The sequence below is a fragment of the Palaemon carinicauda genome, chromosome 3, assembly GCF_036898095.1.
Source record: "Palaemon carinicauda isolate YSFRI2023 chromosome 3, ASM3689809v2, whole genome shotgun sequence".
NCBI classification, from domain to species: domain Eukaryota; kingdom Metazoa; phylum Arthropoda; class Malacostraca; order Decapoda; family Palaemonidae; genus Palaemon; species Palaemon carinicauda.
This window is the reverse complement of record NC_090727.1, coordinates 95,662,352-95,686,825: the sequence shown is the minus strand read 5'-3', so window position 1 is coordinate 95,686,825 and position 24,474 is coordinate 95,662,352. Positions and strand designations below refer to the sequence as shown.

At 32.5% G+C, this 24,474-nt stretch overlaps 1 protein-coding gene across 1 annotated transcript in view; it reads right to left on the bottom strand.

Moving 5' to 3' along the window:
* Positions 1-7,758: 7,758 nt before the first annotated feature.
* Positions 7,759-24,474, bottom strand: part of LOC137632798 (FK506-binding protein 5-like) — a 77,905-nt gene continuing 61,189 nt past the window's right edge. The window contains exons 4-5 of the mRNA XM_068364891.1: positions 12,552-12,681; positions 7,759-7,902 (exon numbers count right to left, since the gene is read on the bottom strand). Of these exons, the coding sequence (XP_068220992.1) occupies positions 7,759-7,902; positions 12,552-12,681 (274 nt within the window). The remainder of the gene's footprint in view (positions 7,903-12,551; positions 12,682-24,474) is intronic.

Here is a 24,474-nt window from a genome sequence, read left to right as displayed (position 1 = left end):
TATATATATATATATATATATATATATATATATATATATATATATATATATACTGTGTATATATATATATATATATATATATATATATATATCATTGGAAGGAAAAACGATTAATAAAGTAGAATCATTTAGGTATTTAGGAACTATGATCTCCAATACAAGGTCTTTAGAATTATATATATATATATATATATATATATATATATATATGTATGTGTATATATATATATATATATATATATATATATATATCCTCTGACGCTAAGTGGTATGATCACTCGATCTCTCCCTCGCCCTTTGGAGAGGAGGAAAGGGAGTAGTCATACCCTGGTGAGGAGGGGTGCGGTTACCCCTAGAGGTACACTCGGCAGCTACAATTTCCCACAAATTGCCCAAACAACCGTGTTATAGTTAGGAAAGGTGGTGGTGGTGGGGGGGGGTGTGTTTAATCTTTGTGCGTCTGTATATGTTTACAAATTTAACTGTCATTTTTTACGGGTCACGTACACTAGTCAATGAGAGAGAGAGAGAGAGAGAGAGAGAGAGAGAGAGAGAGAGAGAGAGGGGCTTTACAGATAGTATCACGTTATCGCATAGCCTCCCATACATACCATTCACAATTTCAAACGCATTTTGTTGGGATAACGGAATGAAGTAGACAGATACGAAACTCATCTTTTCTCTGAGCTCACGAGGAAAGTCAGAATCCTCTGAGAGCTACTTTGGCGTTTTCATTTCACCGCTGTTAATCTGAAGTCTTCTCACTGTCAACACATTTCGTGGCGTCCAAAATGTAAGTTTATTACTGTGGTTTGGTGGGATATTTCCTCGATCGGACTTGCGTGATGTTGATGTTAGTAATATTAATAATTGTTGAGATCAATAGATTATAAGTGGTGTTTTGTATTTTTAAGTGATGCAGTTTGTTCTGGGTGCATAAAATCATTCCTGAAGCCTATTATTTGTTTTTGCATTGTTTTGCATAATTTGAAAAACTAAACTATACCTGAGCTGTGTGTCCGTTGTTGACGTTCGTTAAAAGGACGCATTTTTTTTCTCTCTTTTTTTTTACATAATGGTGACTTTTCACTAATTTACATAAGAATAGCGTATAGTGATTCAACTTGGAATACTGTTTTAGTTGAAGAATCATGTTTCTTTTGGTGGAAATAAAAGCCGTATTAGGTACAGTCAACAAATACACTTTGCACACAAGTGTTTAATTATGGCCATTGTGATGTCAATTCGTCTTTCCATCTTCTTTATTTATCAGTTGTTTTTTTAACTTGCTCTTTAAGGTTAATCAAGTATCGTTTTTTTAGTTTATTTATGAAAGTACTACACACTTTTGAGTGTTGTTATCTCTCTCTCTCTCTCTCTCTCTCTCTCTCTCTCTCTCTCTCTCTCTCTCTCTCTCTAGAAGGACATTTAGGAATTAAGAAATTACATAATTTAGTGTTGGCTTATCCTCAATGAAAATAAATTTTTGTAAGTTATTTTAGTAAAAATTGTATGGTAGTTTATTTACGCTTAAATGTGTAACATAAAGTTTCTCATATTACGGTGTAATAACACTTAAGTGATGTGGTTATTCCTTAAACTTTACAAAAGAGAAAGTGAGAAGGATATTACGCCTTTTTAAGGTTTTTATCGTTTCATATGGGCCAATAGTTTTACATATATGCTTATGTAACAATCTTGTGCTTACATATGTTTTTTATATTTTCTTTTGGCTTACTTCTAAATTTAGATATTATTTTTTAAAATGATAATTATTTCATTGTTTAAGTTTTCTCGATGTAAATTGTATCAGGTTTCGCCTAAGTACATTTTCTAACACTAGATTAATGCAGTATTTCATCAAGTTTCTTTCTTCCAATTATAATCTTTATATTTTTTTTCCAGTTCAGTCTTTCTATATGTTATATACAGTATATATATATATATATATATATATATATATATATATATATATATATATATACACATACATATATATAAATATATATATATATATACACATATATACATATATAAATATATATACACATATATACATATATATGTATATAGATGAATATAAATATATATATATACATATATATATAGATATATATATCTATACATACACATATAAATACATATATATATGTATATATATATATATATATATATATATATATATATATATGTATATATACACACACACCAACAACAACAACAACTATGAATGCAACATTTTTAGTCTACTGGAGGACAATGGCCTCTGACATGTTAATTCATGTCTGAGGCTACTAGGCCAGTTTCCATCACCACGCTTGCCTTTGGTGATTAGTGATGGTGGGAGATTTTCGTCTGATCGCTCACAGCAAACCAACCTCGTATGGGTGGCCCTGACTAGTACAACTTTGCTGGTCACGGCGATACACAAACCCTTTCACCACTTTGATATATCCCCACTCATATTTATGTTAAAGATTTCAAATATAAAATGGAATTATTGTATTAAAAGGTATTATCAATTGAGGTCCAGCTGATTACATTTTGTATTACAGCTCTTCAAGAGGTTTTTTCTTTAATGTATTCTCAAAAGCAATTGTTCATCCAAAATTAATATATATTTTCTCTTATTCAATTAAAATGATACACATGCATAGATCGGACCTTTTAAGCTTTTATCTTTTAGTGTTTTTTTTTTCTTTGAGAAAACAAATGTTAGAGAACCTTTATAAACCTTTCATGTTTTTCGTTTTCGGAAGTGTTTATTTTTTTCCTTCGTTTTGCAAGATTTTATTGTAAAACTCCTTTTCTGATCGGTTTACCGATACAGTTTCCATTAGGGCTCCAAAACTTTATCACGCCATTTCTTCCTTTAATTTTTCTCTGACGAAAAGAAGGCCATGAAATATATATTTCCGTTTTAATGAAATGAAGTGAAAAGGTGCCGGGAGGCTTTTCTGATTTAGTGATCACATCTGTCTTTGCATTATTTATTAGATCCTCAAAACTAGCTTCATGGAAACGCATTTAGAGGATGGCGTCTCGCGTAGAGATAGAGGTCAACTTCACAAAGTTTTTACTTGAACGCACAGCCTCTCATTTTATCATTCTCAAAATATTTATTTGCAATATAGGATTCTTAATCTTGAAAAAGATCGTTAATTAATTGATTTTGGGAAGGCTGACGCTGAAGGGAGATTGATATAAATTAATACCTACAATATCCTTTTGTAAGTTCGCGTCATGTTATAATAGGGTCATTTTTGGATGTCATTTTCAAGTTGTAACCTATGGTAAATTTATCATCTTCTGTGCAACACTAATTGCATCTCACTTAGATCTTCATTCCATGTGAATAATGACCACATTACTTAAATTATGGTCAGTAGGTTTTCTCTCGAAAATTGTGGGTGAAATCTGCTGAAAGGGATGGCGCTCTCTCTCTCTCTCTCTCTCTCTCTCTCTCTCTCTCTCTCTCTCTCTCTCTCTCTCTCTCTCTCTCCTATGTTTATTGAATTTCTATTACCGTGATATTTAGCATATTTTTCCATATCGGTTTTACATCTAGTGAAAATGAAGAGCAGCCAGTTTAAGTTAAATCAAAAATGATTCAAGGAAAACCAACATTTACATGTACCATATTTTCGCTGAACTTTAAAAAACAAATTTTGATAAAACAATGTATATATATTATATATAAATAGTATATATATATATATATATATATATATATACACACACACACATATATATATATATATATATATATATATATATATATATATATGTATATATATATATATATATATATGTATATATATAGTTTATAGTTATTGGAAAGCTTATTCTTAACGTTTCAATATCACTGTAATAAGCAGAATAACTATTTGTGTGTCCAGTCTTCTTAGAAAAATGTAAATCAACATAACAGAATAGATGCATAAAAACAAACAACTTAGGTCATCACAGTGTATCAATAGCATTAAGCAAATATAAAATACCTTGATCAAGATAGACCAAGATGTATACACCAAAATCGTAAGAATATTTTAAAGAGATCCTTCCACATCAGATAGGAGTAATATGATCTTTTCCACTTGACTCAGCCAGCCGATTAAAATCACTCTCTAGAGATAAAGAGATTCTTCAAGTTTCTTTTCAAAGCTAATAGGATAAACAGAGCTGTTAAATTCTCACGTAGAAACTTTCACAAAGGTTTCAATATTAATAGTACTGTATCTGTATGGAAATAGCGAAGAATTGTCATCTCCTTTAAAAGGAATTTGTGAGCTTGATATGTGGTTATAATGACAAAGGATTCTTCATAACTTCAGAAAAAAATGATATTTAGAAGTATATTTACAAATAAGTTACATATTTGTGTATTCGTATGCAATTATACGTATGTGTACGCACACTTACACACACGTGTATATATATATATATATATATATATATATATATATATATATATCTATCTATCTATCTATCTATCTATCTATCTATCTATATATATATATATATATATATATACATATATATATATATATATATATATATATATATATATATATATATCTATATATATCTATATATATAAATGTATATATATATATATATATATATATATATATATATATATATATACACTGTAAAATGTACATATAAAAGCTCCATTGAAAAACCAAACAGGTATATTATACGTGTATATTATATACCTCTGAAAGAGCAATAATTCTTATATAATTTTATATTAATTCATGCAATACAACCGGACAATTTCTTCTTCCTTTTTGTAAATCATTCTCATAGCACGATTTCATTGATGGAAGAAAATGAAGGTAATCGTAACTTACCAAATCCAATTGCGGGCTCTCTCTCTCTCTCTCTCTCTCTCTCTCTCTCTCTCTCTCTCTCTCTCTCTCTCTCTCTCTCTCTCTCTCTCATTGTTTTTAGCGAATACCACGAAAATTTGTAAGCCCTTATTTATATTTATATGGTTTCCATATGTATTAATAACGGTCTTGCTGGAAGTTATCACTAGAAACTTTGGCCATTAAAATCATAACAATTAATTTTGGCTTTGAGTTGTGGAAACTCTTTGGATCTCTCTTCTTAGTTTAGAAGTCTTGTTGATTTTTTGGGGTCATTTAGATTACATAACGTTCTGTTTTTATTCGAAGATTATCATTTGATTTCTTTTTCATTGTTTATGGACGAATTATATATGCTTTTATGGAATTACAAACCAAACTAATAGTTTTTATCAATTATTTTGTTATTTGTATAGTTTTATAAGCCATGTTGATTTACACGTTTATTTAAATCCTTGATTGAAATATAATGGTAATTTATTTCAAGAGTATTGTTGTTTGTATCTAAAGGAAACAAAAAGATTTGGTTTTGCAAATGAGTAAGTTTAATAAATCTTTTGAGATATAGTATGTTTGAGGGGTTCCTAATTCAAGTTGGGTTATAAGGAGATTTTATTTGTACCTACGTTTATTTATTTATTTATCTGTTACCAGGATCACTTCCAAACTTCTTGCCGGATTTTCACCAAATTTCAACAATGGATAGGTATTATGCTCAGGAAGAACCCAATCAATTTCCAACATAACCTGAATGAATATCTCTATTTTGGTTATTATTGTTGTTATTTTTCAATAGATTCACTCACGGTCAACATCTGAAAAAAGGAAAACTTAGGTTCGTATATTTGATTAGAATGTTGACCATCTTCATTGGCCGAGGTTTGAATTCTCTGATTGCTCTTTCTACTCGCTTTAAATAAATTTTAAAAATGTCTCCCATCTTTAAGATTTCTGATCAGATTTTTTTTCTTTATTTCCTTTTTCGCATTTTTCAAGTACGGAGAAAAAGGTATCCGAAGTATTTCGGGCATAGATTCAGTTCAGGAAACCTTTGATGGGTAATGAAATAGTGAGGAGACATTCCATCGGGAGGAAATCAGACCCAACCGGAATTCGGTGGCTGCCAGAATTTTATAGGGCTTTCACCGAGGAGCGTTTTCTAGTATTTTGTTAGTATGTTTGTATATGCGTCAAGTTAAGATTTTTTTTTTAAAGAAGTGAAAGATTTACATGATTTTTGACAAATTTATTAGTGGATTTCTAGTATGTCGAGTAAGAATTTATATTATAGTACCGTTATTTTTTTTTTTTTTTTTTTTTTTTTTTTTTTAATGGGCCATGTTTGAGTTCTCGGGTTTAATCCTGTAAAAAAAATTTCAATATTCCTTCAGTATTACATGACGTCTAGCAGTGATTGAATTTTAACTTTTTATGTGAATTAAGAATTTATTCTTTTCTTTTGATTTCATCTTGAAATCCACTTGTGAAATGTTTGAAATATATCATAATTGACCATGGTTCACTAGCTTACCACTAAACTATTATAGAGAGGAGTAGATGATTTTGATTGCTAATACAGAGACTGCGTTTTATGTACAACAGAAGCCAATTCTCCTCACGTTTATCTTGATAGCATGGTGGTCTATGTCACTGTATAGGTTCGAATCCTGGTTGGAGTAAGAGCACTTTGTACCCTTCACACCATTTGGTTGGTCGATTGATTGATTATGAGTTATCTGCCATCCTGACTTCTAATAATCAATCAATCAATCAACCAAAGGGTGTGAAGGGTACAAAGTGGTCTTGCACACCCTTTGGATGTAAGCTACTCCCAAAATAGATTTAATGTTAATGGGTTTAGTGTGGCTTATTATATGAGAACACACACTCACACATACAACAACAAATGCAGCCGTATCTAGTTTATTGCAGGACAACGGCCTCAGATATGTCCTTATTCGTGTCTGGGGTTTGTCTCTATGTGTGTGGTAATAACACTAATAAGGATAATTGTAATCTCTCTTATTCGTAAATTTATCACTATCTATCGAATTTATTTTCCTCATTCCAAAATCGGCCGATGTAAATTCATGTGAGACAAAGGTAAAAGCTAAGAAATAAAAGGACATTTAGGTAAGAAATGGGGTGACGTGTTTTGTGTCGAATTATAATTATTTATTCTGCCATAATTATAAGATATTGACCATGGTGTAAAGTTCTCCGGTTTATCTTTCCTAGTTTTATTCTTCCATTTTGTTTCTGAAGGAAAAATCTTGTAAGGGCTTAATGTCCTTTGCTGCATCCTAAATCGTCCCCATCCTCTGCTAGAAAATGCCCAAGGCATCGTAAATGCCAGAGTATAAAACCATTATTCAGGACGACTAATATTAAGATACTTAACGTGCATGTCCAAGAAATTGTGCACGACTCGGCTTTGTCGCTTTACTCTCATTAAAAGTATATGTATGTTTGTGTTTTATTTCAGATTTTAAAGTTTTAATAATATCTTACCATATCACATCTTTCTGGTGTTTTTTGATGCCCAAACTAAAAAGATGAATGAAGACACTAATTCAAGTTGAATAAATTGACGCCAAAGCAGAGAGGATAGTGCGAGTTTATAACAAGACGACTTCGACTATGGAGTGCATTTATGTTTTATTTTCATTATTTATCCATTCGTAAATTCATATTACATACGCCCTCTATGTGTATGTGTATTGGACTTTTTTAATGAAACCTTGGTAATTAGCTTTATTACAAATAGGCTTCTTTGCGCCCTTTCTAAAGTCTTTTCATAGTGGCCATGTTGATAATTTGGACTTTTTATTGGTTGAATCATTCAGGGACGTTATGTATTTTATTAATCTTGCTTGTTTCTTTCCTAGTTGGATTTTGTAAACATCCATTCTTCTTCTTCTTCTTCTTCTTCTTCTTCTTCTTCTTCTTCTTCTTCTTCTTCTTCTTCTTCTTCTTCTTCTTCTTCTTGATGAAAGGATAACGTGAGAAAGAGGCGTTTTGGTTCAACCTATATAAGTAATAATGACGGAGTAATTATGAGGTTATTTTCATACCGAAGAAAATCTTTTGTATCTAAAGACGTCTCCAGTAGCCGGTTTGAGTGAATAGACACTAATGGAAGAACTGGAGTCGCTTTGAATGTCCAAGCCTCAATATGGACTTATTTAGGGGTTTATATGGTGCTGGTCCATTTTCGTTCTTATAATTACAAGTTTCATTAATTGGAATGTTTATTTTGTTTTGCGTATTTTGGGGTAAGCCTTTTCTCATGTAAGCATTTATTCTCTCACTTTTCGCCTAAAATACATTTGCAATACACAGTTTGGAAACTTGCTTGCTAAAAAAAAAATTTCATTGTTCAATTTTTAGGGGATTTTATATTGATGAATAACATTATCTGATTTCAAAATTCGTTAACTACATAGCCATTGATAAAGTAAATTTCTATCTATATATTATCATCGAAAATAAGTATTGCCAGATTGGAATAAAATCAGTGAGAATACTGGGGTGGATTGGAGGTTGTAAACCTTTGTGGAAATTCAGTATTGGAGAAGAAATAACCCTAACATTCCCTCTTTGGAGAATTTAATTGGCTGTGATTAACGTGATGTGAGAGACATCGAGATTGGAAATATAAACGATAGTAGGATCCTCTTTATTTATTCCCAGTAGATGGAATTAAGAGAAGTATAGATTTATATACAACTTAGAAAATATGTGTTCATTTTGATATGAACCTTCTGTATTGTTGAATAATTTACGTCACTAAATTCAATAGTTCTCTTGGCTGTTTAGGGTTTATTCCTTATTGAGGGATTGATTTCATTTCAGTTATTCTCTAGTTACTGTATGTCGGATTTTCATTATCTGGTTACGTTCATTATACTTTCCGTTACTTGTCAGTCAGAAAATCTTAAAGAAATTTAATATCGAAAGGAATTTTCATATTATGTTCAATGATTTACTTTATTTGCGATGAATGTTGCTGGTAAGATTCATTCCTGTTTATGCTGAATATTCAATTTCATTCAGTTTCTTGTATGCTTTTTGAGTTGATAGGATTGTGTTCTGTGGTAAATCAAAATGTTTCTAAAATCATGCGATAATTATTGACAACTTTCATACATGATTAAATTTTGGAAGGTCAAGGTCAAAGTCAAGCAAAATGTCCAATACATGTAATCAGAGATAAGTTTGGACGTTATTGTCACAGAGACTTCAGACTGTGTTCTTGTTTGTGTGTATGAAAATCCACGCAAATTAACATGTTAAGGTTAAAGGCCAAGGTCGAGCAAAAGTTTAAGAAATAAGCTGCCGCGATATAGGTCTGCGCTCTACTGAGTGCCCCTCAAGTTTTGTTAATGGATTTTACTGCAGAATATTTTTAGATATATATGGAGAGAGATGGAGAGAGAGAGAGAGAGAGAGAGAGAGAGAGAGAGAGGAGAGAGAGAGAGAGAGAGAGAGAGAGAGAGAGAGAGATATACATTTTTTTATATAATCGTAAAGCTCTGCTTTTGGATGCTCTTACTTGAGCAACTCCACTGTTTCCATGTTTACAGAAACTGGAGCAGCTGATGGTTCTCATTAAAACTTAGGCAAAGGCGAATAAATTAGGTTCTGACTTTAACCGATGCTTTGAATCTCAAGACGCAGAGGAGTTTTATTTCCCGAGAACGAAATTTCCCCAAATTGTTTAGTAGAGTTGGAATCAGATGGGCTATGAGTCATGTAGTGTCTGTTAATAGACCATAGGTTCATGTAAAAAGTACGTTTCTATTTGTGCAGATACGTTTTTTGCTTCAGGTTTCTGCTAATAACTATGATTAAATTTTCAACGAAAGAAAACTAACTAATTCATTTTCTCTTTCGTGATTGGGAATTGGAATCCGAACTTCCCATTAGACAAACTAACGAAGTTGAAAGTACATCGCATCATTTCTGAGTTAATTTTGCAAATGAGAAAAGTTTTCTAATATTTATCCTAACCAGAATGTGTTGGGAGATTTGATTTAAAGGAAGACGCTCTGTCTGCCTTCAAGTTTTAAGAAACATTTGTAAAAGACAAATTGTAGGCTAACTCTCTCTCTCTCTCTCTCTCTCTCTCTCTCTCTCTCTCTCTCTCTCTCTCCTCTCTCTCTCTCTCTCTCTCTCTCTCTCTCATACAAACTTATTTAGGAGTGATTGAGTCTCCCTCTTAGGCTTTGTTAATAATGTCAAACCTAATAATTATTACCATATAATTTTCTTGTTACTTTACGGTAAATTTTACTAAAAGGTTATTAATATATTATTCTGTATTTAACTCGTAATTACAGTTAATAAAATAAAGTAAAATATTACGAGGAGTGTAATTCTGATACTTGAGTTGGTTGATATAAATCTTATTTTATAGTTTATAACGGATCTATCATATAGTTGGTACTGATTTTGAAAATATTTTTTATTCTTATTCATCACTTATATAGAGTTTAAGTGCAATTTCCTTATTTCCTTTCCTCACTGGGCCACTTTCCTGTTGGAGCCCTTAGGCTTGTAGCATTCTGCTTTTTAACCAGGGTTGTAGCTTGGCTAGTAATAATAATGGTAACATTAATGATAATATTATAGCGTTACAATAAGTTAATTAACGTAATTCGGTCTCTACACTGGAGCACATACAGTACATAAATGACCACTTAGAATTATTTGTTTAGTTAGTAACCTGAACCTGATATTATTTTCGTGTGCAGACACCACTTTATTAAATTAGTCGTGCTACTTAATTAATTAATAAATAGCGGTTGTATGGGATTCGAGCCATACTATAAAATAAGAGAACCTTATTTTCAAACTGGGCGGCATATTATCTTTCCTCCCCCTCCCGTAATTTTAGTTTATGATAATTTTGTTTCATTCCTATTTTGTCCATCCGGTTTTCTGTGTTGTTTTATATATCTTCAGTGTTTCCTTAATTAAGTCAAATTGGATATTATATGAGTTGAAAAAAAGTTCAATATTGTTATTCTTTATTTATGTTAATTCATTTTGGGAAATTGATAATGTCAGTAAAGGGAATTTCAATTTGTATTTTGGGAATTTGATAATGTCAGTAAAGGGAGTTTCCATTTGCTCTCTAAATGTTGCGTTATTGATAGATCATATGTGAAAATACGGTGACTGTTTTCGTAGAAACTCATTGAGTTTTTGGTCGAACATTGAACTTTTCAGTACATCCACTTAGCTTCTAGTACGCAGAGGTTTCAAAAGGCTTTAATAAAATGGCTAATTATTTTATTGGTAGAGATGTTTATAAGGATTGTATGTCTCCTTAAAAGATCTAGGATTGCCCTTTTCTGTGGTTGGGGTGTTCACGAGAACCAAATATATACGGAGAAATATATATTCGATACCAAACTATTAGTACTTTACAAGAAACTCTGTACAGGATACGGGATATAGATTCAAGGATTGATTTATAGATTTTGGCTATATAGCTTGGCAAAAGTTTTACGAGTTTGGATAGCAAATAGGAAGGAAGGAAGCAAGAACGGGGCTCAAGTTAAAGGTTATAAAGCCACTGGAAATAAGGATCCAAAGGAACGCAGCAAAAACCCTCAATGTCGACAGTGCTCTACATGAGGTGCACTGTGGGCACAAATATCAAATCTGGGGTGGAGGATAAATTCAGACCTTGGATGGAAATTAGTTATGTTAAGAATTTCAGCATTGATTTCACTCATCAATTATTCTCTCTTTTTTTAATGTATTCCATCTCTTTGTATAGATTAAAAGGAGATAGAATAGATGCCCCTATCATATTTAAGAAGGAATTCATTATTAGGTAAACTAACCTGTTGCCCAAGTACTTTTTATGTTTAGTAACGATATGAATATGAAATGTAAGTGAATTTCTCTCTCTCTCTCTCTCTCTCTCTCTCTCTCTCTCTCTCTCTCTCTCTCTCTCTCTCTCTCTCTCTCTCTCTCAATAACATTGGTGACATTTTTCCTTCACGAATTCGTTACATATTAACAAATTTATGCGACTTGAATAGCAATGCCAACTACCCAGTGCCTGTTATTACCGACTTGGATTTACTTTTTATGTTTTGAGGTTGAGCTGGGGCTTTGAAATTTCAGGAAATTTATGCTAGGAACGAATTGGTCTTGGGGTTCCAACATATGATGTGGTTTACATGGTAGTTTGGCTTTTGGTGAGTAAACTCTGGACTCAAATGCTATTGCGCTAATCAGTAATCACGTTAGATAACACATATCTATACATTGTGAGTCTCCAATGAGTTTATTGCTCAACGTTTGAGTTAGCTTACTTTTATTTAGAACTCCAAAGCGTATCTTGGCGAATATATATATATATATATATATATATATTATATATATATATATGTGTGTGTATATATATATATATATATATATGTGTGTGTGTGTATATATATATATATATATATATTTATCAACCTGTTGAGGTAATTACTTTACGTTTTGTAATTTTTTATTGGAAAAATATTAGGATATTTAAATTGTATATATATGTGTGTTTGTGTGTTAAGATACTTCATAACATTTTTGTTATTATTCAGTTTTATTACATAGAAGTACTGTACGCGACCCGTCAATAATGTTGGCTAAACATTTAGATAGATATGCACTTACCCAGGTGTTCATGATTTTAAGATTGTTTATTTCAGCAAATTCCACAAGCATGTCTCCTCTGTCATTCCTTGTGCCTACTCCAAATGCATTTACTTCCGATTCTCCTCTCATCTTTTGACCTATTCTAGCACTGAAATCACCCAAAACAAAGGGAAATCGAGTTTTATGTTTTTTCATAAATATCTCCAGATATTCGTAAAAGTTTTTATTTCTTCCTTTGTAAGGGATGTTGTTGGTGCATACTTTTGAGAGAGAGAGAGAGAGAGAGAGAGAGAGAGAGAGAGAGAGAGAGAGAGAGAGAGAGAGAGTACATTTTTTATGCAATCGTAAAGCTCCACTCTTTTGTGCTCTTGCTTGAGCAACTCCATTGCTTCCATGTTTGCAGAAACTGGAGCAGCTGATGGTTCTCATTAAAACTTAGGCAAAGATAAGTAAATTGGGTTCTGACTTTAACAGATGCTTTGAATCTCAAGACGCAGAAGAGTTTTATTTCCTGAGAACGAAATTTCCCCAAAATTGTTTGGTAGAGTTGGAATCAGATGGATTCTGAGTCATGTAGTGTAATGATAAATAAGCCAGTAGGAAGGTGGTCTTGAGTTTATATTAGTTTAAAGTCTATGTTTGCGTTAGATTTTGTAAAGCATAAATTTGTAACAAAATCTTTGTTATGATCATAAACTGCTCACAGACTTACAAGTCGTTTTTTGTTCATGTTTATGATTTTTTTTTAGCGATAACATGGAAGTTTCCCAAAGGGTATATAATTAATAGCGTTTTGACAATCTTTTTAATGAAACTTATTTTTTTTTTTAATCTACGTGGGTGAATGGACCATAAATTTAATTAAAGGTTCATCTATGAATCGGTTACATGTATGTTCATGTAGTGAACATTCTAAAATCTGGAATCACTTTATAAATTATATATTTACTCATATGAATAAACGGGTTTTGCAGTACCCTCAGACGTGTCAACCCTTTTTCATCAAATGTTCTGCCTTGTTATTCTCTTTTAAACTTTGGAAAATAAGATACAACAAATAGTGGCGAAGGTCCACATTGATATCCATGCAGATTTGAGAGAGAGAGAGAGAGAGAGAGAGAGAGAGAGAGAGAGAGAGAGAGAGAGAGGGGGGGGGGTGGATTTGCTTCTGCTTCTGCTTTCGACAGCTGTACTTGATCCTATTTCAGTCCAGGCATGGGCAAGGGAATCTCGTTCAACCTAATGTCTTCCGAACGTTCCAATAAAGGAATCAAGACTCTCTCTCTCTCTCTCTCTCTCTCTCTCTCTCTCTCTCTATATATATATATATATATATATATGTGTGTGTGTGTGTGTGTGTGTGTTTATGTAGATACATATATACATACATACAATAAATGCAGCCATTTCTAGTCCATTGGTTTGGACCATCGTCAAGTTAGTTCTTTATGCATGTTGTAACGACTTCAATGACCTTAGATGTCAGAATGCCAGAAAACTACAAATCAATCAATATGCATGTTGCATAAGATTTTTCATAATTATTACCATCTTTTACATGCAGATCTTCCCAGACGGTACCATCCTGTACATAGTACTAGGTATGCAGTTAATTTTAACAGTCTTGCCTTTTCGATCATAAGGTACAGTACCACACAGTATTCTAATTATATTACAGCTGTGACCAGATTATTAAATTGATCTTCCTAATCGGGCAGTTGAATCGTTTGATCTTAAGAAGTTCAAACTTGCAGTAAATATTTTTATGTTGAACAGGTTGATATAGTCCCTTGTCAGGCTGGGAGGAACGTAGAGAGGAGATTTCCCCTCTTTTTGTTTCATTTGTTTGATGTCGGCTACCCCCTAAAATTGGGGGAAGTGCCGTGGTATATGTATGTATGTAGGTTGACAGTCTTTCTTCATAGTTTATATACGGCATATCTATTTTAACATAACTACTGATTCCTCTTAGAAGTTATCAGTTTCTATAACGATCTCCCTTGAAACCCTTTAGATTTCCTCTTAGAAACCCTTTAAAATTCCTCATAACCAGTGCAAGTTATTAGTTTCAGTGACTGGATTTCCCTTGAAACCCTGTAAAATTCCTCTTAGAAGTTATTAGTTTCTATGACTGGATGTCCATTGAAACCCTTTAGATTTCCTCTTAGAAACCATTTAAAATTCCTCAAAATCAGAACAAGTTATTAGTTTCGCTGATCTGATTTCCCTTGAAACCCTTAAAAAATCCTCTTTGGTATTATTTTCTATGGCTGGATGTCCCTTGAAACCCTTTTAAATTTTCTCTGTAAGTTATTAGTTTCTCTGATCTGATTTCCCTTGCAACCTTTTAAAATTCCTCTTATAAGTTATTAGTTTTTATGACTGGATGTCCCTTGAAACCCTTTAAATTTCCTCTTAGAAACAATTCCTTATAACCAGAGCAAGTTATTAGTTTCTCTGGACTTCCCTTAAAAATTCCTCTTAGAGGTTATTAGTTTCTATGACTGGATGTCCCTTGAAACCCTTCAAATTTCTTTTTATAACCCCTTTAAAATTCTTCATAACCAGTGCAAGTTATTAGTTCCTCTGACCTGATTTCCTTTGAAACCCTTAAAAATTCCTCTTTGGTGTTAGTTTCTATGACTGGATGTCCTTATATTTTCAGTGCAAGTTATTAGTTTCTCTGAACTGATTTCCTTTGAAACCCTTAAAAATTCCTCTTTGGTATAAGTTTCTATGACTGGATATCCCTTGAAACCCTTTAAATTTTCAGTGCAAGTTATTAGTTTCTCTGATCTGATTTCCCTTGCAACCTTTCAAAATTCCTTTTCGAAGTTATTAGTTTCTATAACTGGATATCCCTTGAAACTCTTTAAATTTCCTCTTAGAAAAGCTTTAAAATTCCTCATAACCAGAACAAAAATCGCTCTGGTTACGTGTATGACAATATGTGTGTGTTGCATTTATCTTGCAAAACAAAATGATTGCGTTTTCCTAAAGCTTCGCTAATCTGTTTAATGATGAGGATAGACTTCGGACCCTGTTCTTCAAAACCCGATTGTTCAATAACCTAATCTGGGTATTTAGAGGAAGAAGTTCTTTTATATATATATATATATATATATATATATATACTTTATATATACATATATATATATACACTGTGTACTTTACCCATAAAATTACAGCAAAATATTTAGATACTGTAGATATGCCCACACACACATTCCCCCTTTCAACGTTCTTCCCTCTACGCTCGGAGAGATCGAGTAGTCATACGTTTGGCAATGCCGTTTAGCTTGACAGGAAAGTCATATATATATATATATATATATATATATATTCTACACATATAGTTGTAAATATATAACCATACACTTGCTCTTCATTATATAGGAGGAATAAATCTAAGTGGCCATATTGTTCGGGGGAACGAATCTTGAGGGTTCATAGAAATGAAGTTCTTACCTGCGAAACCTTCCGTGTTAAACTCAGGATGACGAAAGTTGTTAGTTGATGCTGGAGTTGCTGACAGAGTTGACCGAAAGTCCTAAGGAAAAACATGGATTTATTTATGACAGCTGACATACTTTTGTGGCTTATGATACATTTGGGAAATACGTAATTTTAAAAGCTGAAAACATACCACAATTGACAGTGCACATAAATAAACTTTATATATATATTTATATATATATATATATATATATGTGTGTATATATATATATATATATATAAGTTTGTTTACGTGATATTTTCACTTACAGGATATCATATAATTATGCTTATATATATATATATATATATATATACATAAATATATACTTTTATATATATACATACATAAATATATATATATATATATATATATGTATGTATGTGTGTGTGTGTGTGTGTGTGTGTATGTCAGTGTCTTTGTTTATATTTTGTAAGTTTTCTGGGAATGATAATGTTTCTCCCACTTTTTCTTGACCCCAACAAAAATGCTGGTACTCATTTACGGTAGAATTATTCAAATCAAATATTCATTATATTGAAAGAGAGTGATGATGATGTTAGGGCAGTTGATCAACGGTGAACAATAATGATTAGATTTTCAATATGAATTATGTTTTAACTCATCGTTTTTGATAAATTGAATAAAATAAGAGATTAGTAGATACAATATCTTCCCACCCCTTATTCTTCTATGTTTTCAACGCTGGTACATATGTTTCGTTATATCCATGAACATTCCACTTAAACTTAATGGATTACCTTTGTGTCCTCAGCTTTAAAAGGTTTAAACGTCACTCATGAATGGCAAAGGCAAAGGCTAGGGACAGTAACAAGGCCCTAGAGAATATCCTGGCTCACCTCGCTCAGAGGAAGAGCACCCTGTCACACCCAATCTGTGCGGCGAGTAGGCAAACAAGTAGAATAGGAAGAGAGGGCAAAGATGGTGGGCAGGACTACACATAGGGACCCACCGCGCAGTAAGGGTGTAAAAGGGTATGTTTGACAGGAATTCCTGTGTCCAACTGTACATTGTACTTCAAGCACATGTATTTTTTCATTATTTTAGTATGATTCATTCACAAGAAACTGGGGTAAAATTTCTAAATGTAGTTATATTTTACGTCTTTATGACAGGAGAGATTAAAGATGTACAAAGTAGTAGGTAAAGCAGATTTCTCACTTTTTTGTAACAGTATTTTGGGGTGATAGCATTTCTCTTAGCTACATTTTCTCTTTTTAATGAAGGTGACCTTAATAACACAATGACAACCTAAACTAAGAAATTCTTTTAATCATTTATCATTTGTCCTTCCATTGAAATATTTATAAAATAACATCAGGAGAGAGAGAGAGAGAGAGAGAGAGAGAGAGAGAGAGAGAGAGAGAGAGAGAGACTAGATTCTATGGAAATGGTTGTGTCGGAAAGATTAAAAATGTGAAATGTAGGAGGCAAAGTAGATTTCGTAGATGTTATTTTTAAACGACCAAAGAGATGTTGTCATGTGTCTTTTTCCCACGGTCTATGTGGGCTCTTCCGAAAAAATCTTGAATGATCCCTAAGAGGTTTAGCATAACATGTCCTTGGATAGGTGGTTTTTTCGGTCACATGAGATATGTCGCTCGGTAAGTTTTTAAAAATCAAGCATGGTTTCCTTTCCTCGTTTTGAGTAAATTATCGTAACTGCAAATAATAAATTGGCAATATCTGGCACTTGAAAAAATAAATTTATTAAGAAAATATTGATAATGCCAATGCCAGGCTATTGAAAGCTTAAGAACAAAGTTATTATTATTAGTTTTATTAATATGATTTAACAAGGGAATCCTTAAATAAAAAGATGAGACGTCACTAACTGGTTATGAAGGAAAAATGGTCGAGGTTATACCACTTATAGGATGTAAATGTGAAATGAAAACTTGATGAAGTTAAATGAATATAGCAAAAGATATTTACCCATATAGATTTTTTTGTCAAGATTCCACATTTTAATGGCATATTGACATATAAATTTGATCATGCGTAATCTTTTGACACGGCCATTTCCATAGCATCTCGTTCTTTTAACCGCCCCCCCCCCTCTCTCTCTCTCTCTCTCCTCTCTCTCTCTCTCTCTCTCTCTCTCTCTCATGAAATTATTTTATTAAAAGTATTAATACGAAGAAGGATAAGTGAATAAAAGAAATACTTAGTTCAGGGTTTCATTATGTGATTAAGTTTACGTTTATTAAAAAGAGAAAATATGGCTAATAGGAACGCTATCAACCTAAATATTGTCTTAAAAAAAAGTGAGACATAAAAAATGATCTCCTTAGGGAACCTCTTTTCTTTTTCAGTCATAATTAAAGATAATATTGGAAATTTCATCTCAAAGCGTTTTTGCGAGTATATCCTCAATGGTCCAGCATGATTTGTTATCTTAGAACAATTGTCTGATTCATATATATATATATATATATATATATATACATATATAATTATATGTATATATACACATATATATATATATATATATATATATATATATATATATATGTACTGTATATATGTATATATCTATATATATATATATATATGTGTATATATATATGTATATATCTGTATATATATAATATACATATACAGTATATATATATATATATATATATATATTTTTTTTTTTTTTTTCTGGTCACACACTGCCATCCCCGTCCCTCGGGTAGAGGGGAGAGAGGGTAGTCATACCATAGCGGGAGGGGTTTGAGAGATGTGTATATCTAAATATTTAGACGTCGTTTTTGACGGGTCGCATACGCTACGTAAAATTAAAGGCCAATCATAGAAACTTCAGGACTATGATACTGGAGGTCGAAGGAAGTTTGACATGAGCTCTTGCTAAGGCTAAATCTTAATAACGGAATATGCGTTTTCTATCAAAAATTTGGTAAGTTTCCTTACAATCAACCATTCATTTATCTACGGACAAATATCTATGGATAAACCTAGTATAACACAATTTGATAAATGGAAGATGATATCGAATTGAATTTATAATTCAAAGCAATGAATTTATGTGGATAAGGATATCAACTAATTGCGTTGTCAGGAAGATCTGATCTTGAGTCGACAACTCGCGTTTGTGGATGGGCAACGGAAACAGGTAAATCGAAGCCTTCCTTCACGTTTGATTAACGATACCTTGATTGAATAAGGATTCGGTTCTGGCAGATGGATATCTGATGATTAATTAACGCCCTTGGCTCCCAATGGTTTTAGCGTCTCGGATCGCGAATCACCTTATGCAAATAAGAGTTAAGATACGCAATTTAAAGGCCACTCATGAATGGCAGAAGCAAGGTACTGTGACAGTGGCCTAAGGTCTAACCAGCTATACATATGATTATCTCTCAAGTCCCCTCCCCACTCAGGGAGGGTCAGGCAATGGATGCTGATGATCCATCATGAAGACCTATAGGTTCCGCTAAACGCCCACATCCCTAATTCACTTGGATGGTGAGACTGCAAACACTACAAGAAACTATAGACCTTGAACGGGACTCGAACCCCAGTTTGGCAGATCGCCAGGCAGGGACCTCTCCAATAGGCCACCATAAATATAACCTGTTTTGAATAGAAGTTAGGGTTATTGTAAATGGGAAAAATGTGGGGAATTAGAATCCATAGTGAAAACATACAGAAGTGAATAGATCTAACTCCATTAGAATTGTAAATGTGGTATCTCCGGGTATTTGTAACTTCATATAGTTATACAAAAGACTGTGAAAGAAGGTGCAGACGCTAGTAATCTCGTAGCAAATGTGATCAATTGTGACACTGAAAGTGCTTTTCATGATGCCCGAGTACAAAACTTTGTACAGCCAAGCTAATATTAACTCTGCTTTCATTGTGTTGAAATACCGTTTCCTTTTTTTCTTTTTTGTCCGGATTATTTTACTTTAACTGTTATTATTATTATTATTATTATTATTATTATTATTATTATTATTATTATTATTATTATTTTATCATTATTATTATTATTATTATTATTATTATTATTATTAGCGTGATTGTTCCAAGTAAATCTGTCAAGATTACTCTTATTGTAATACTTGGCTTGGGTAGAACTGCGCCTTAATGTAAGCTCAGGCATCGGCAGTTGCTATGAGAATTTCAATGGGGAAGTTTTGTGATGTTTATTATTTTTATATTTGATTTGGCTTTGTTATTTTTGGAATTTTTGTTCCCTCTCTTTTGACAATCATTAACTTGTTTGGCTCCCAATTTATTTTTATTTACTTACATATTTTGAGCGTTATATTAACACTAATATAGTGTGTATGTGTAATATATATATATATATATATATATATATATATATATCAACTGTAAAAGCCTTGCATGTGACGATTCAATAATTCCAATTATTTTCTTGGATTATTACATTACTTGAAACGTCGGTAAATCCAATATTTTAATTCTGTCATCCAATCCCATTTGATCGTTATCAGTGTTAATAGAATCAACTTAATAGGTCATAAACGTTAGTAAATGTCATAATTCAATACCATTCAAAGAAAAGGAGAAAAATAATAGGAACATCAAAGGTACATTTATTATTCATTGTGTCGCATCGTATAAGATTAAACCCAATATGGTTGGTGACACAGGAAAGTGATTTCATGTTATGTCTAAATCCTACCGCCACCTATGTTATATAAGTAAGGTTGTTCTTTTTATTCCTTTGCGTTTGTCTGTTGGCAAGTTGACGTGAAATTCAACGGGTGAAATTTAATTTAAATCTTTGGGAAAATTTCCCTTTTATGGTAATTTACCAAAGTTTGTTTAACATATGTTTGTCATCTCCCCTATGTAATAAAGAGCAAGTCTCTCTCTCTCTCTCTCTCTCTCTCTCTCTCTCTCTCTCTCTCTCTTTATATATATATATATATATATATGTGTGTATATATATATATATATATATATATATATACGACATGAACAACAATAAATGCAGCCATTTCTATTCCATAGCAGGACAAAGACCTCAGACATGTCCTTAGTCATGTCTGGGGTTTGGCCATTTTTATCACCACGTTGGCCACTGCAGATTTGTAATGGTGGAAGACTTTAGTCTGATCGCTCACAGCAAACCCATTTACTGTGGGTGAACTAGATTAGTGCAGCTTTGCTGATCATGGCGATACACAAACCTTTTCACCACGTAAAGGTATTCCCACTCAGAAAAGTAATTTTATATATATCTATCTATCTATCTATCTATCTATCTACCTATCTATCTATCTATCTACCTATCTATCTATCTATCTATCTATCTATCTATCTATATATATATATCCTGTCTTGTTGAGCGGCAACCAACCACTCGGAAAGCACAATCTTCCACAAATTGCCCAAACTGCCATGTTGTAGTTAGGAAGGGGGGAGGGTTGAATCTGTGTGTGCATATCTATATAAATATTTAGCCGTAATTTCGGACGGGTCGCATACACTGGTAGGTGAATATTTAACGACTTCTAGCCATGGAAATCACGCAAAGTATCCAACAGTATCAACCAAAAGTTGTTTCTACAGTAGTTGCCCCTACTTCTTCATTTTCTTCTTTGCTTCCTCGGCAGCTTGTTTTATATGTTGCTGACCAATCTCTTTCTTGTGAAGTCATAAGGCAAATGCGTTGTTTCCCCCAATTGCACATAAGCGCCATGTGGCCCCTGCGTCCGTCTGTTTATTCCCTAAAACCAACTAATTTAATTTTATCGTTATTTTTCATTCTTATTATATGTTTGAATAGTAATAAATAGCTGGGCCATATGGCCAAAATTAGATTAATCCATCCAAGTTTGCCATATGGAGGAAATCACTCGGTCCTCATTCTATTTCGTGTATTATTTACAGTTTCTTATTTTGTTGAATAATATAACTTTTTGTCATAACTTTTCAAATGTTTGCCTGAATATTTCAAGTTTTGATATTTTAGTTCTTGAGAAAACATACTGCGTAACTGCTTGGTTGGGTTATGCTAATATTCTGTATAATAAAGAATTAGTGTCTGTATATATATACATACATACATGCATACATACATACATACATACATACATACATATATATATAACTAATAAGATTTTCGCTTCTGGCAAGCTTAAGTTTAAGGATGAAGAGGACAGCAAGGAGACTTCGGATCATCTGACATATTTCTTCTACACACCAATGTTTCGGGAATCCCTTCCCATCATGAGGGCTACATAAAACACGAAATTATGTTTACATTAGAAATTTATGCTACATTTTTTGCTTAGAATTGCCTTGGTATTAAAAAAAAATATATATATTTAAAAAACACTACACTACACCATATGGCATTAAAGGGCCCAGTCGGTCATTTATTATTATTATTATTATTATTATTATTATTATTATAACCACAAGCTAAGCTACAATCCTAGTTGGAAAAGCAGGATGCTATAAGCCCTAAGGGCCTAGCAGAAAATATTAGCCCAGTGAGGAAATGAAACAAATAAATAAATAAACAACAAAAGAGGTAAATGAAATAAAATGTTTCTTCGCAGTCAGAGTTCAGAATATCGAAGGAATTATTAGAATATTAGTAAAGTATTTTTTCTCTAAACCTATTTAATGTCATCTTTGATGAATTTCCAGTGTGCATTTATAAACCTTATTCTTTAGTGGAAACTTGGGATTGAAGACAACGGTTAAATGTATAATTAGTCGTTGTGATTTAGAACTGTAATGACACCAACAGGAGGTGAGCCAGTCAATGTAACCAGGTGATAAGGGTGGATTCCGTTATCATAATACTGTCATTTCTGGCTATTGAATAACAGAATCTTGAGAGTGTTTGTCATGATAAGAATTTCTAAAAAGAAAAGAAAAAAAAATACCAATGACTTCATTAAGTCTGATAATTAATAAAGGTAATTGATATTAAATACATTGAAACTATTACGAAAAATTTAAAGAATACAAGAAATATCTCTCACATACAACGAAATGCGAGAGCTATAAAAGATGTACTGTTCCCAAAACTGTTGGATGCTGAAAGGAGAGAAATTACATTTGCAAGGGAAAGAAGAGATAAATGGGCGTAAGAAACATGAAAGCCTTGATTAACATGGCACAGCTGTTAGCATAGAATGCGTTGCAAAAGTATTGAATATGAGAAACTAAGTAGAATGATTCACTTAAGTAATAGTTTATAATAGCAAGGTATCAAATAGGTAAGAAGTTTCGACGAGAATATAAGATTTTTCTTTTATTCGGCAAATAAGATTAATATATCTTTATACTAAGAAACATGTAAGTAATTGGATCAGAACCACAAAAAAGGAATAATGTGGAAATAAAAGTTATGTAATATAATTTACTTATTATCTTTGGGAAAATGCAGTGAACTCATGTCATTTCAAGAATCACACCCAGATTGGAAAAATTGATTTGGAAATGGTAGATGTTTTGTGGATAATCAGCATCAGAGAAGCGGAGGAGTAAGAGGCTTAAGATATCAGGGTAGATATTCAGAATGTTTGGCTTCTGGGATTCGAAAAATGTCGACGTCTGAAATTGTCATAAGAGAGGGAAAGTTTTCTACAATATCGTTATTGTCTTTGATTTTTGTTTCGTTTAATATTTCAAAAGTAACGAACGGAACATAAAGAAGCTGTTTCTTAGGTTGGTTTAATATCACTCCAGTGTTCCAAAAAAATAAATGCAAATCCTGTGGTGTTCTGTTAAAAAGGACAGCGTTATCAGCATAGTCTAAGTCAGATAATTTCCTGTTACCAATGCAGCCCAATCCTTCTCCACCATCCCCAACTGTTCATTGCATTCCAAAATCCATCAGGAGTATGAACAACCCAAGCGATAATACATTTGCTTGGAGTACTCCACTATTCACTGGTAATTCATCTGATAGGACTCCAATAACATTAACATTGAATTTGCACTTGCTATGCTCATAAACAGACTTAGTTAAATTTATATATTTAAAGGCAACTCCATAATAACGCAGGATTCTCCACAAAATTGGCCGGTGCACACCATCGAAGGCTTTTTCATAGTTCACAAATGCCATCAAAAGTGGGTTTATATATTTCACAGATTGCTGTACCATTTGTCTTAAAATGTAAATTTGGTCAGTACAATTTCTACCTTTTTTCTAAATCCTGCTTGTTCATCTCTCAGCTTTTCAACAATCTCTCTCTCTCTCTCTCTCTCTCTCTCTCTCTCTCTCTCTCTCTCTCTCTCTCTCTCTCTCTCTCTCTCTCTCTCTCTCTCTCTCTGAAGACTGAGTATACTATATATTTTCATGACAACTAACGTAAGTGTGATGCCTCTTTAATTATTGCAATCAATCAGATTTTTTTTTGTTTCCACCAGCACTCCTAATTCCCATTCATCAGGTTTTGGCTCTTCACGCCACATTCT